Genomic DNA, 16,173 nt, shown 5'->3' with positions numbered 1-16,173 from the left:
AATTAGGGTATATTAAAAAATTACCCAATTGTTTAATATTATTGGAGAAGAAGGAAACATAATAAATATTATTCCAAGACTATTTTACCTTTATTTATAGTTGTTTCTTGATTATGACTTTAATTTCTCTTGCTACAATCTAGGGCATTTATTCTCTTCTTAGAGAAAATAGAGCATTGTAGATTTATGTTTCTAAATAGTATCTTAAAATATCAACTGGTTACTGATTAACAACTTCAGTTAATAACAACTGATGAGATAATTAAGACTTCACTGCTGATCCTAGAAAACATGGATTATATGGGGTGACAGGAGAAAATCCCAAACTGCAAGCGATTTAGGAGAAAATGGGAAGAGAAAGAAGTGAAGCAACGGGGTAAGTTCATATTTCAAAAGATTTGTAAAGAAGGGAAAGAGAATGGTTAGTAATTTAAGAGCAGAGTAAGGGTCATTTTTAGAATAGGGAAGACGTAAGCATGTTGGTAGTTTGAAGGCAAGGGTTAAATAGAATCATCAACTTTACTCAATATCTTACATTTAGTTCAGAGTAGACATCAGCAAATGCTATTTTTTTCTTCCTACAAAAGTTTTGGCTTCTTCAGGAGTGGGCATGCCAAACTCTTTTGGTAATCCTCCAATAAACAAATGAAAATGACTGCTATCTGAGGCCAAAACCTTTGTGTTTTAATATTTAGCTGTTCTGAGAAAATTCAGTTATTAAAAAAATGATAAACTGCTTTTTGTAATTTATTCTGTATTGGGGTTTTGGTTTCGGTAGTTTATTCTATATTTAAGTAGAGAAGCTCCACTGGCTTCTTTGGATAAGAATTCATATGTGAAAATTTGGTGGTCCAAATATATATGCTTTTAGAAAATACTTCAACTTTGGTAACTGAAGAAAAGATTAAGTTAAATTGTCCCTGGGATCTGCCACCCACAGGAAAGTTGGCTGTGTTGGCAGGACACTGCTTAGTGCTGCCAAATAGAGTCAAAGTCCATTACCGAACTCCAAATTTCAAGTACACCAGGAAAAGGAAAGGAAGGGAGAAGATGGGAGGGAAGGGGAGGGGAAAAAATAAAGAAAGAGGATGGATAGGAGGAGGAGAGGGGAAAAGAAAAATATAAAAAAGAAAGCCATACAGAGTTGTGCCAAAATCAAAATGACACAGTAGCATCAATGTAGTTAATAGCTAGTAATTTTTAGATCCACATGGTCATCTAACCTTTAAACACTGAAAAGGCCCAAGATAAACGTTCTTTCTATTACTTATGCATTCATTGCTTTACTCTGGTCCAGCCAACCTAGTCTTGGCTCCTTCTATTCCTTCCTCCTACTCCAGCCTCCTGACATGTTTCTACATAGAACTCCCATGCCAGCAATAGCCACCTACCATCCATCTGCCAAGCTGCCTTCCTGCTTTCATTCATCTGAAAACTTATTTTAAATTTCACCCCATCAAGAAGCCTACCCCAATTTGTGGGCAGAGTTAGCTGCAGGAGTATAAAGACAAGAATATTTTATACTTTATACAAAGTATTTTGATTTTTAACTCTTTTAATATGTACAATAATATTATAAGGTATTATTGAACCCATTTTACAAAGGAGGAAATTAAAGCTTAAAAATGTTAAGTGATTTATCCATATTTCCTTAACTAGTAAAGGTCAAAGGTGGAACTCAAATATAGGTCCTCTATTTCCTGCTGATCTAAATTGCATTTTAAAAGGCAAAAAATGTATTTTACATTTTATTCTAGGAACATAAGGGATATTCAAATAATTGTGAAAGTGCCCTATGAGCTCATAATATTAAACCTATGTATCTACAAAATTAATTGACTTTATATAGTACTGAACCAGAAACAGGAAACTATTTTCTAAGAGTGAATGGCTTAGCCATTAACTTTTCCCAAGCAACAGAGAATACTATTTAATGTTTTGATTTACAAAAAATCCAATAAAAAGCTCAGCGAAATCTCTGGAAAGATTTATAAGTAAATAATAACCATACAAGATACATGGTATGCCTTTATTATGCCCTCAAGGTGAGAATGATCACAGGAAAATTCAACAATGAATGCCTCAGGTGAAAGTAACAAATATTAAACAGATTCCAGCAAAGTCACTTCCATTAAACTTTCATGCTTTCAACAGATATTCATGAGTATCTAGTCTATGCTAGTCAATGGATAAGATTAACAAAGGTGAACAGAATAGCCAAAGAGCATATATGCATATCCCATGGGCACAGACAAAAATGTGGTTAGGGACAGAGCGAGGGGAGGGACGGCCTGCGTAGAGGGGGTAAAAGGGAGGGAAATAGGGGACATCTGTAATGATGTCAACATAAAGAAAAAAAGAATTCAAGATTTAGCGAATGAATGAGATCTAGCCCCTGCAGTCTAGGAAATCCCCGCTGACTATCTTCAAATTTTCTGCTATGATGGACTCTTTGTTCTGATTTTTGGGTTGGTCATTTTTCTAAGGATGTCTCATTTCCTTCCATCTAAATCTAAGTGACATTTCAGGTGCTCCTATAGGGCTGACCCTATAGTCTATGGAAGGTAGCTACCAAAATTAATATAAGGTCTTCCATCACTTTGCAATTCCTTTTTTGAAACTAGATTCCTCCTATAGCATGCTACACTCAAATTCCCCTTCAAGACTTATGATTGGGTTAGGGAAACATTAGAGTTGCCTCACATGGCCACATGTAACATGAACCAGTTATACAAAAGGAAATTTTTCACTGTTCTGACAGTAATGGGATAGTCAATGTTTCAACTCCACTTGCCTGGTGGCTCTTAAATTCCATGGACTTGATCACATGATATATTGTAGGCCCAAAGTCACATTTACATTGGGCCAGTTCTTACTTATCTTCAGAAAATTATAGAAATCACAGCTAGAATTATAAGATTTTATAGAGTAATAGAAATTTCAGATAGAACAAAATAAAGATATAAACAGGTAGAGAAAGACTGCTAGAATGGCATATTGAGGCCTTTCATAGATCCAATCCTCCATAGAACAATGGCAAATCTTTTTAAATCAAATTTACAAAAAGTCTGGAAGTTAATCAAAGGGTCGCAACAATCTGAGGAGCATTTATTCAATGAAAGCTATGAACCTTAGTAAGAACAGAAGGGTTAGTGCATTATAACTTGGTCTATTTCCATTTCCCTCTCTCAAGCTCCACAATATCCTAAAAAACAACAACACTGCAACTATGGCAGCTGAGAAAAACAGCAGGAAGACAGTCTACATAGTCTAACTATTGAAAGCCAAAAACAAGAAGAGAATTTTGAAGGGGGCAAAAGAAAACAATTCATCACATATAAGGGATTTTCAAAAATATTAACAGCTGACTTCTCATCAGAAATCATGAAAGCCATCAATAGCAAATGAAATGGTAAACTTCATATATGCAACATTTATTTAATATAATTTATAATTAGGTAGACTATGTATCTCCTTTTGTAAATAAGGGAATAAAAAATGTTTACGTACTATAATAATCATAGCAATCACTCACTGAGCATTTTAGACACTACACTAAACACTTTACATGGATTAATTCATTTAGTCCTCATGATAACCCTCTGAGGTAAGAGTTATTGAGGCACATAGCAATTAAGTAACTTGTACAAGTAGCCATGCTGGTAAGTGCTAAATCTTGGCCATTCAAATGTTGGCCATCTGACTCCTTCGACCCTGTCTTGGCCATGAGGCTCACCACCTTTCCATCACAGCATCATACTCCATGGACATGAAAAGGATGAGAAAAGATAATCAAAATGGAAATATTTGACCTGATGGTGGACTAGAAATACATTTTTCCATAATAAGTTTTAAATTTTCTAAAGTTCATATACTGTGTTGCCTTTATGCAAATAAAAAGTGGGGAACAAACAAAACCTTCTATTTCTATTATTACTCCTGTTTTCCAACTTCATTAGGATAAAAAAAAAATCATGTTTTCCAAAAAAATGTCATATAAATGCAAAACATACACAATTCTCTATTTCATCTTAGGGACTGTAGATCAGAAGATATCTTCACAAGCAGGTGACAGTATATCAATTTTACCTTGAACATATCTGCACTGTTGGGGTTAAACAGCTGGTGTTTCCCAGAGCCTAAAATAATTGGACCTGAACATCTTGCTTCTCCATAAACATAAAGGGATACTGTTGCCGTGGTGCCCGCATTTTCAAGATCCCCAGTGACAACAGTCACCTTCCAATCTCCTTCTGCAAAGGAAAAAGAAAATCAATAAGAAATTGTGGAGGAAAACCATATTAATATTAGGAAATGAAGAATTGTACATAATCTACTTAGTTGTGAAATGAATACTTTGTGAAATCAAGAAGTATTAAGATAATTGTTAATCATGGACTCCTTTTGAAACTAACATGTGGAAAAATTGTAGAAATATTATAGCATTTTAATTGCAAAGCAAATAAGCAGTGAGCTTTTCAGGAAAGCATATATTTGGGGCAGAAATGCTGTGTTGGAGGCATTTAATATTGTTTGGCTGGAAAAATTAGAAGTTTATTTAGGCATCACTGTCAAATCTTTGAGTGGGAAGAATGATGGACATATTAATAACCGGACACTATAAGTTGTTATCTGTACTAGGAGAATGCCCTGTCAGGTTGAGGTTAGTAATACAGTCCTAGCAGAATCACAGTGAGAACACAGAAGACCAAAAATGAAGCAAAAAGAGCTAAAAAAATTTTTTCAAAAAAGATTGCTGGAGTCCCCTAAGGGTTGGAATGAACCAATAAATAAGGAACAACATGTTGAAAGCAGGACTTACAAAAGGAGTTAGGTTTGGGAGAGGGAGGGTGTAAAAAAGATGTATTTGAAATAAAGACAAAGGTATTTTATAAGCAGACTGGATCTCCGTGGTGATGCTGGAGGCACAGGAAGGCTGAGGCAAGCAGGGCATGACAGAAAACATCTTTTAAAAGATCTACAACTTGTACTATGACTGGTTGAGTTGGAAAAATAAATTGAGATAGGATTTCTTTTATTGTTCTGTGCACTTTGGAAAATTATACCATCAACCCCACAGCAGTAAAACCTGCTCAGGCTGAATCCACACCATGTAGTTAAGCATAACAGAGGGTAGAGTCTTTTCCGCTAGAACTCAATGTAGGGCATGCAACTCTACCCATCCAGGTTATCCCTGGATTGAAGGGACAACTTAAAGATGTTTTTATTGTTATTTTCAAAGGCTCCACAGATGTATACTGCTTTGTGAGTATTTTTAACATTTACAAATATGAGTAAGACCCACCACCATTCTGGACACCCAAGTTCTCAGTAACTCCTTCACTAAGATGTTATCTTTCTTTTTAATACATAATGTTATTCCCTCTCCCCAATACATTCACAAAGATCATTTGATTATCTCTAAGCTGTTTAATAAAACTTGCAACAAGTAAATTTTGCATGATGTTACAGTTGATAAAAAATAAAAAAAATTAGAACTTAAGCCTCAGTATCCAAAAGCCAAAGGAGGAGAACTCAAAGTGGTTCACTGTACACTCCACCTTGTGGCAAGTTTGCTCTGAGGAATTTCAGTTCAGCTGGGAAAATAGGAAGCATTTCTAACTACAGTCCCATGGAGAATTCTATCGCGGTATTAGTTCTCACAGAAAGTCTTTTCACCTGTGCTTGGATGCATAGTTCAAAAAGTTACAGAATTTCTTTCCTACCTCAACCTTCTCTCTTTCCGCTGCCCTCTGAGCCTACCCTGGGATTTTCCTGTCATGCTATCACAAGGAGAAGGATAGGAATAACTTTGTACATGGGCTTACGTATCTTGTTCAATAAAATAGAGACAAGCAGCAGGGAGCCATTGAATTATATAGTGCTCCTGTGATCGTCCCATCTGGAATTAGCATGTCACCATGACAGGAGCTTTAAAGGTGGGGTAACTAATGAAATGTCTTCCGTGGTGATTTTTGTTGATTCTCAAGTTTTCCTGGGCATGATTCTCTTTTCTACTGCCAGAATAAAATAAGTATTTTCTCCTATTTTGTATAGTTTACTTTTATAAAATATGATCACTTATCTCTTCTAAGAATGTCTATCTGAAATACAAAATAGTTATGATGAGAGATTTAAACAATGCATGCAAAGCTATTAACCCCCATTGATTTTCCAGTTTAAGTAACTGTTTCCAGTCACGCTTCCACCAACCCATAAATACCAGGTTTATTCACAATAAGCAACCTGGACAAAGCAGCCATCTCCTGCTATGTCAGAGAGCATATTTAAAGAAGGCCTGACTGATGTCTACTAACTCACTTGCTCTTTTGCAGTGACCATTGTATTGTTCTAATAAGAGGTGGGGTCTGTTTCCCTCCCTTTGAGTCCGGGTTGCCCCTGTACATTAGAAGGCATAACAAGTGACATTCTGAGACACCAGGGTCTAGACAGGCCTGGGTCTGTTAGAACACTCCCTCTTAGACCCCAAGAGTCTCCAAGAAAAAATCACCTACCTGAGCCACATCAACCCACTGAAAAGTACAAGATAATAATAAATTATTGTTTAGAGTCACTCAATTTGGGGGTGATTTCTCGTGCAGCAACAGAAAACTGGAACGGCTGCTGAAAGCATGTCACAGATAAGAGCTCTCTATTATCTTTTTACTTAAAAATACCATTAGTGTTTTTACCAGGAAGTCTGATTATTAGCATGTACGCCAGGGGATTTGACAGAGGCATTGCTTTCATTTCCCAGGTAAAGAGGGAAAACAGATTGCAGGCCTGTTGTTAACCTTTTCCTTTCCAAAGTTTTCCTTATTAATTGGAGATTTATTTTCAGGAAGGCACAGATGGTTTCTGTTGGTGAACTAAGTCCCTATAGCTAGTGATGTTGAATAGCCCCTTCCTTAGATCTTAACATTTTATCTTTCTTATTCTGTGCAGAATTCTGTCACAGAGCTGGCATGCATTTAACTCTGTAGCTCAGAAAATGGACCCTGTGGTTGAATATAGAAACATCTGTGTCTAGACACATTTTCAGTTACTTGGCAACTACCCACTGAATATAGTACTCAAAGAAATGCAGGGAAGATGCATGTAAATTAAGCTCTTCCCATGTAATTGTTAGTTCAACAGACAGAGGAAAATCTCAAAGCTTAAGTCACCTCGATGCACAGGGAAAATTATGGCACAGGCATGCTTTGCCTGTGGCACACCAGACAGCAAGCACAGTCACTTACCTAAAGAGCAGGGCGCAGTCAGATGCAGTGAGAGTGACAAAACCCACTGCTCCTCTGCAAACCGCAAGCTCCTGAGTACTTGGTGTATTTGACTCTGACTTGGTGGAGAGGGTGAGCATTGTGGCAGAGGAAGATGGAGGAGAATGGGAACAGCAGGTGACTTAGGGAGCAAAAGCTCTAACATTAACCAGATTCACTCCCTTCCCCAAAGCCCCGTGAGGGTCCTTCAGACTCCAGGGGGTGAATCCAAGAATTTCTTCCACCCACATCCACTTTGTTTCCAGAGGGAGGTCAAAATAAATAAAATTACCTCCATCTTTACGTCCTTAGTGGTATTTCAACATGGCTCATAGATTAGCATGCCTGTCAAATGCTGAATGCAACTCTGTTCATGATACTGATGCCCACAGCACCCCATCAAGCAGCCTCTGCCCCCCATGAACTCATTCCCCCTATTGCCACTTTCCCTTGCACCATCCTTTATCTATCCTAAAGGGCTCCTTCCCACCTCCAGGACTTTGTCTGAAATACCTCTGCCAGAATGTTTGTCCTCTAACTCTATTCTCCTCCTCCCATCTGGTGAACACCTTTGATTTCAGGCTCAGCTCACAAGTTACCTCCTTTAAGAAGCCCCTCCAGACATCCCTCACAATAACTGGAATGAACTCATCTCTCCTTGCTTCTGTTGGACCCTGTGCACACTTCAATTCTTAGATATGTGAATAAACACCATCCGTCTGTGCGCTCCTACCCCCGTCTACCCACCGAGATTGTAAGCCACTTGAAGGCCAACTTTTGGTCTTAAATGTCTCCATATTCCCATTGCCTCATTACTAGTACACTACTTCACACATAGTAGTCTCTCAAAAAGTGAATGAGTGAATGATTTATAAAACCTTTTGGGATCCATTAAGGAGTATTTTTTAAAAGACTGCATGTGTGAGAAAGGATATTCAAGGTATTATTACAAATGTTTCAGAACAATATTTAACTATTTCATAATTTAAAAAGAACAAGTCCTTCTAATGAGGTTTCATTAGAGTCATTTTTGGTACAAAGGGCAAGAACATTGTTATTTGCCTCATAATTCATCTTGTTATTAGTACAATAATAATAAAACAATATTGACCTTGTATCATCCAAATTTTGAAGGGCATATAAATATATCTAAATGAGATTTGGCAAAGATACTATAAACAGACAAATTATTACTTTATTCTAACTTTGATAATTTTATCTCCAAACAAATCTATGTAAATAAATTCACAAGTCCTTCAAATATAGACTCATAAGATCATGACATTTTTTGAATTTTTTAAGTACTTCAGAAGAACTTTTATTTTTCCAAGAGACAAATAATATTAATCCTAGTATACATGTAAAGCAATCGAGAAATTATGTGCTGAATAGCACAGGAGTTGGGGCATTTGATACAGAATTAGAAACAGCTATGCTGCTTAGAATAAAAGGGTTTCAAATAATGCTCAATTTTCTTCACTTCAAGTTCAGAAAACAACCATGAAACACTATCAGAAATGAATCTGTTAGCCCTGACCGGTTTGGCTCAGTGGATAGAGTGTCGGCCTGCGGACTGAAGAGTCCCAGGTTCGATTCCGGTCAAGGGCATGTACCTTGGTTGCAGGCACATCCCCTGTAGGGAGTGTGCAGGAGGCAGCTGATCGATGTTTCTCTCTCATCGATGTTTCTAACTCTCTATCTCTCTCCCTTCCTCTCTGTAAAAAATCAATAAAAAATATATTTAAAAAATGAAATGAATCTGTTATATATTTTATGTCATGGTTATAGAGTAAATCTTTTGTCATTTCAATGATTCTGATTATTATTTATTGTTGTGGGACATAGTAAAAGACACCCCAATTTACAGGGCTGAATGGAGATAAACAGGAGTATAAATAGTTGACAATAGTGGGGTGTGCTGCCTGCTCCAGCCCAAATGCTTGTTCAGGGGACTGTTGCCAGGTGCTCTGGACCCATGATGCATTTCAACACAAGGAAAAATGTAGTCTAAAAATTAACATTTATCGGGTACACAAGATGTACCAGGCTCTATTTAAGTATTTTATAAATATTATTTTACCTAATCCTCACAGCAACCCTGATAGTTTCTATTATTGTCTCTATTTTATAAGAAAGTAGGAGGCATGGAGAAACACAGTGATAGAATCTGCACTATCACCCAGGATGCTCAGGAGCCTCTCTGCTTGTTGGTAGCTGGTTGTATCTCACTATTAAGTAAGGATTAACTATTCTTCAGTGCAGTTTACCATGAAGCCCCTGCCTCTCTGTTTAGTACCTTCAACTCCATTTCAAACCCTGATCCTTGTCAGGGAGAATGGCATGATAGCTAAATGTCATGTTCTTTCCAGGTGCCCCAGAGTCCCTGTGGCCATCCTCAATCTGGATTCTAGCTTCTCCTCAATGGCATTTTCATCTTGCTTTTACCCCAAATTCCCTTCAAGCTTATCCTTCCTACTTGCTGCTAAACTTCCCCCATATCCCTGTCTTTACTGATCATCCACCTTACCTTAGCGAACACAGAAACCTATTTCTTGCTTCTCTTTGAGTATTTACTAACAGTTCTCAAGTGCTGCATTTTCCAGCCTCCAAACAATTTACTAGACCCAAACCTACCTTCAGATACACCTCACGGTATGCCACTCATTAGGATAGCAACTCATAGTCCTCAGTATATCCAGAATTCAAATCTTGACCTACATATATAAGCAGGTCTACATGAACTACCCTCTACCAATTCTATGGCTGTAATTATCTATTGCCTTGTAACAAACCACTCTAAGCGTAGTGGATTAAAACAATGATAATTATTTATTTTGCCAGTGATCTGCAATCTGGGTCAGACTTGGCAGAGAAGGACCATCCCTGCTTCACACAGTGTCAACTGGGAAGGCTCAACTGCCACAGGAGGATCTGTCTCCGAGATGGCCCTCTCAGATGCCCGGCAAGTTGGTGCGGGCTGCTGGCTGGAAAGTCAGCCGGGGATCAGGGAAATACCTTTGTGCCTCTCCATGTAGAGCTCTCCATGTGGTCTGTGCTCCCTTACGGTCATAGTATATGACTGGGTTCTAAGGACAAACATCTCCAGAGAGAGATGAAGAGAGGAACAACCCGGCAGAGCAGTGTTGATTTTGCTGACCGGCTAGTGTACAGCGGAAATGTCGCATAGCATGACACCTGCTGCGCACTCACAGTGGAGGCAGTCTCAAAGGTCTGCCCAGGTTGATTCTGTCTTTTGATGGGAGACTGACAAGGTCTGGAAGAGCACATGGGACAGGAAGTGTTATAGACATTTTCAGCAAATACGGTCTGCCACATCTCCCTTTCCAGACCTGCCATTCAACCTTTCTCAGCCACTCTTCCATCAGGACCACTAGTCTCTAGGTCAGTGGTTCTCACCTGGGGGTGATTTTGCCCCAGAGGACATTTGGTGATGCCTGAAGATATATTCTGTGGTCACAAGTTAGGGAATGGGGTAGGTGTTATTAGCATCCAGGGATGATGATATACTTGACAGTCTCCCACAAGAAAAAACGTTATTCAGCCCAAAGAATAGTTGTAAGGTTGAGAATCACTTCATTAAGTATATTTTACCCCAAACCGTACTATGCTTTCTGTGAATTATCTCTAAACTGGTTGAGAATAAACTCTTTTGGCAATGTTTCTTCATAGCTGTTAGACATTCTGAAGATGCTAAAATCATAGTATTACTGTTTCAATGTCAAATCCATTCCATTCCATTTCTATGTTGAAATATGGATATTTTGTCTGTCAGGGAAAGGTGTAAAACAAGGATCTAAAATCAAGGAAGGATGAATGACTATCTAAACACTGGTATTTAACTTGTTTTGCATATTCGTTATCTGCATTTATCCATCACATTCAGATCAGCTTTAAAATGTAAACATACTAATAATACAATTGTGGTTGACTTAAAGAGGACCTAATTGAAAAAGCTAACTTCAAAAGACTTAAAAAGAAAACTAGAAATCAATATGCAAATTCAATAAAGAAAAAGTACAATGAATAGAAATTAATCATTTGAAAATGATTATTTCTCTTACGTTTAAATTATTGAAAGGAAAAAGCATTTGAAGCTAAGGTCATTTATGTTACTTTCATTATAAACCAAGTAATAATTTAATGCCTGTGCCTATATTCATTTTAAATATTTTTCTATCAATAGTTTAATAATATATAATAAGAATATATAAAAACTGGTCAGGATAGGTCATCTTGAAAAAGAAACCAGTTATTTCAGATGATTAAAAGGTGAAAAGTGGTAATAACATTTACCATTTGCTTCCTCTTGTATTTTAGGTTGATGATTTATTTGCATTTCTGCAAAAAAATAAAAGTGAAGTGCAGTTAATAATAGATCTGTCTGATGACATAAGCGGAAGAAAAAGAAGTATGAGTTTAACTCTTTAACAGTATAGCAAATCCTTAGACTAATTTGTAACTTACAGGAGGGCATATAACATTGCAAGACACATCTTTATATATGCTTTTATTTTCACTGTGAAAAATAATTATAAATTTGATGCAAAGGGGAAACTATCAAAGGGGACATTCTGGAAACAACTGGGGATTATTCCATGACATCCAGTTTATCAAAATCATCCTGTACTTTCTTGTACTGAAGATTTTTTTAATCCTCACCTTGAAAATAAAGTTCAATTTCTGAATGAATTATGCCCTGAGACATAAAGGGAAGCCATCTGAAGAAAAGAAAAAAGAAAAAGAAGAAAAAAAGAGAGAGAATTAATTTTTGTTTTTCTTAATTTTTACAATAAGCCTTATTCTTCATTGATTTTGAATACTAAAAGGTAACTATTAAAATAGCTTTAAATCAAACATGATCCAATATACTATGGACTCATCACTGGTAAGAATGATGTCACAGCTGTGGCTTGCAGAATAAAGCACATAAATTACTAGCCCTGCTAACCCTCTATCTCTTCAGGTTTACCAGTCCTCAATCAGGAACACCTGTAAACATAGCTGAGGCCCCTGGGGAGCACACGCCACATACCACGCTGTAACAAAGACAAGCCAGGTCTAAGACTGAACCCGATACGTGGGCTAGGCTCAAAAGTGTGGCCTGAGGATAACTTGGCACAGAAAAATAAGCTCCACCATTTTAATAAATCCTCAATCGTTAATACAACCTGTATCTCTAACATCCTCTGTCTTGCTTTCTCATAGCTTTCTTTAATATCTTTCCTTCATTGTCTCCAAAAAGAATATTACCCTAGCCCTGACCGGTTTGGCTCAGTGGATAGAGCGTCGGCCTGCAGACTGAAGGGTCCCAGGTTTGATTCAGGTCAAGGGCATGTACCTGGGTTGCGGGCACATCCCCAGTACGGGGGTGTGCAGGAGGCAGTTGGTCGATGTTTCTCTCTCATCGATGTTTCTAACTCTCTGTCCCTCTCCTTTCCTCTCTATAGAAAATCAATAAAATATATTTTTTTAGAAAAGAATATTACCCTAAAATTTGGTGAAAATATTACCACTTTGGAAAATGTACTCAGCATGAATGATAGCTAATCATACCAGCTTCCCTCTCAACCAAGCAAACTCCTGTGTCAGAAGTTCCTTTTCGCAGAAAAAGCCAAGGCTGACCTCAGAAAGCCAACCTTCCCACTTGCTGGCTTTGTAATACTACTCTCTTTACTAAGTTGCCTACCTCACAGAGCTGTTGTGAAGCTGAAATGAATAGTCATGTAAAAATATTTTATGTACTATTAAGTGGTACATAAATGTTACTACTTTACCACAATAACCACAGTTATTGTTATTCAAATAATTCCACATTCAAACACACTTCTATTCCTTCCATCCTTCTATCTATTCAATAAATATTTAGAAAGCACCTTTTGTGTGGCAGGCACTTTGCTAAGTGCTGGGGAATTCAAGAACGAGAGAGACAAGGAAACTGTGCTGAAGAAAATTTCAGTGTGAAAGAAGAAAACAGATGTGTAAAGGTATCAATTCACCAAGTGCTGTAGGTGATGTAAGAAATAATTGCAGATATTATAGGGGAAGAGGAGACTGACCACTTCTTAATGGCAAGAATGGAGAAGTAAAGGAATAAAGAACAAACAAATTTCAATAAAGATATGATACTTGAGCGACAAGTTGGACAGTAAGTAGATGTTTGACAGGCAAACAAGATGTCAGGAAGGCACCGTTGGGAGAGAAAAATAGCACTGGCAATGGTACAGAGATGAAACTCCATGTGGCTGGAGCACGGGAGCTGCTGGAAAAGACATGAGAGGTGGGGGGGTAGAAACATGTGGTGGTTACTGAACCCCAAAATGCCAAGGTATTCCAAGGCTGAGCTGTGGGATTTACTCCACCACACTGGCCTTGGAGTTACCAGATGGTGCTGGAGTTGGGGTATAAAGGTGAACTGTGAGCTCACACAGTTCTACTGAGCTGTCAGCGCTGCTCATCTTTCCACTTTTCAAAAGCTAGGATCTTGACTGTCCAAGAACATCATACATTTTATGCAGCCATCAGCAAAAAGCATGCTTGGACAGCCCAGATCACCCCAGAGTTATGGGCTAAGTAGAAAATACAAATGCAGAAACAAAAAAAAAAATCTAGAAAAAACATTTTTTTCTAGACTTTTAAGATGAAAGTAGACAACCATGAAATGTGTTTGAGTGATCTTGCCCTAAAAAATATGGGTTGTTTCTGTGGGAAAGGGCATAAAAGGTTGACATAGCATAGATCTTGTCTATGATACATTTTACATATGGCAACCCCTGACTCACAGTCAACATGGCAGAAGAAATACTAAAAGCATGTAAGAAGGCTCTATGTCTCCAGCCCCACACCGAAAAAACGAGCAAGACTCATCCCTGCGCCGCATTCTGTCAGTTTCCCATCATCACTACTTGTCACTTTTGTACCAAGGATCGGCTCAAACTGACAAAGACGAGACCAGAAATCTGCAGCAGCACAAATACACTCTCAGAATAGCAAGAAATTATTAAGAGTGGCCTCCTTTAGGGAAAAGAAAATCTGTAAAGACTGTTGGACAGTTCCCAACATTAAAGATTCAAAATGCCAAAAACAGCCCAAAGTTTCTTCTTCCATGTCCACAATAGACTGGGTTTTCACATGGAAACCTATTCTTATTCAACCGCATTCATGGGTCTGGGGCCCATCCTCTTTCCTGTGACTGAGAGACCAAGTGACAATAAACTCGGTGCCTCCGTGCCAGCGGGGAGTTTTCCTGAGAGACTTGGTAAGAATCTAGAGCAAGGCTTAAAGGCAGTAGGGCCAGGTCAGAAGTGGAGGGAGTTGCTTCCTGGACTTGTCATCATGGGGCTCAAGGGAAAGCCCAAATTATCTAGATTTTAATCGTTGTCCTTTGTCTTTCTTATGTGCTGTTCAGAGAGTTCTCTCTAAAAATTTCCTCACTAAATTCCCTTATGAAATTGTTATATCGTGACGATTTTAGTAATGTAAAGAGACCAACATTTAAACAAATATCCTCACAATGTATGTGATAATTTTCAGTGTTAATCTTTTGGTCCTTTTGTGACACTGAAATACCGAGAAATTGCAAGATAATTTTTAAGTATATATATTTTTTTATTTCAGAGAGGAAGAGAGAGAGAGAGAGAGAGAGAGAGAGAGAGAGAGAGAGAGAGAGAAAGAAACATCAATGATGAGAGAGAACCATTGATTGGCTGCCTCCTGCACACCCCCTACTGTGGGTCCAGCCTGCAATCTGGGCATGTGCCCTTGACCAGAAATGAACCCTTCGGTCTACAGGCTTACTATCTTTCCACTGAGCCAAACCAGCTAGGGTGCAAGGTAATTTTTACTTGCAATACTTACCAATAGGTTATTTACTTAAACAACAATGAGTGATGCATGCTGTGGAATACTGAGTCAATGACACAAATCCACGCACCTAAAACACACACATACACTCACACACACAGGACTGTCCGCATTGCAGCACACTCTCTTGAAGTACCATGGAGACCAGCACTACCTTTCACAGGAGAAGATGGACTGGGATGCGGTGCCAGGTTCTCTGACAATGACCTTCTCACAATACCAGTCCTGAGATTTGTCACTGGCCTCACAGCGCAACAGCACCTTCTGCAGCTTGCCAAGTGGCACTGCTTCTATTTGAAACGTGTCAGTCTGGTGCAGGAGACAGAGGAAAACCCCACAGAAATAACTTGAGTCCAGCACATGACAAATGCAGGTAATAATAATAGCCCAAGGACGGCCAGAGGCGGCATAATACTTTAAAAGAGATAATGTTACTACAGCCAGCATCAAAAGGGGTAATAAGGAAAGAAAAATAAGCAAATTACTTTTTTACCTATTAGAAATCTATTTCTGGCTGTGCTTCTTTCTCTCTTGCAGTTTTATTTTCTCCATTTGCGGTAGTATCCAGTGTAACAAATAAAAAAGCCCTAATACAAAGGCTTCCAGTCCGTGGCTTTTCTCTGGCTTGGATTTCTGCCCCTGTATGCAGTTTATTAGGTGGTCAGGTTGCAGCACGTGGACTCATATGTAGCACATTTCATTTTCATGAATGCTGATCTACTTTGAGGCATGGAGGCACACATTTCTCCTCTCTCCCCACCTCCCCCTTCTTCCTTCCATTCTCTAAAATTTCTCTCCTGCACCTCTCTCCATAAATTAGATAGAGCACATTCTTGGGTTTGTTGTGAAAGAGCATCCTGGCGTCTTCATTTCTAAATAGGGTTGCTTTATCATGTCAAAAAGTTACTGAATTTCCAGAGAGGTAGGACCTAAAGTAAATGCTACATTGATTAAAATAAAAAGAACTCCTTCACACATTACTTCCTCATAGATTGTTGCTGGGAATAACCACCCTAAAATTATCTGAGAAAAA

At 38.2% G+C, this 16,173-nt stretch overlaps 1 protein-coding gene across 1 annotated transcript in view; it reads right to left on the bottom strand.

The window, feature by feature from the left end:
* Nucleotides 1-16,173, bottom strand: part of RP1 (RP1 axonemal microtubule associated) — a 136,003-nt gene that overhangs the window by 40,704 nt on the left and 79,126 nt on the right. Inside the window, 4 exon segments of the mRNA XM_036338241.1 lie at nt 4,090-4,253; nt 11,574-11,618; nt 11,940-11,998; nt 15,295-15,449. Coding sequence (XP_036194134.1) covers nt 4,090-4,253; nt 11,574-11,618; nt 11,940-11,998; nt 15,295-15,449 — 423 coding nt within the window.

Source organism: Myotis myotis, unplaced genomic scaffold (genome assembly GCF_014108235.1).
Source record: "Myotis myotis isolate mMyoMyo1 unplaced genomic scaffold, mMyoMyo1.p scaffold_m19_p_16, whole genome shotgun sequence".
Taxonomy (NCBI): Eukaryota; Metazoa; Chordata; class Mammalia; order Chiroptera; family Vespertilionidae; genus Myotis; species Myotis myotis.
Note: the sequence above shows the minus strand (reverse complement) of the source record. Positions and strands in the feature narration are given on the sequence as shown.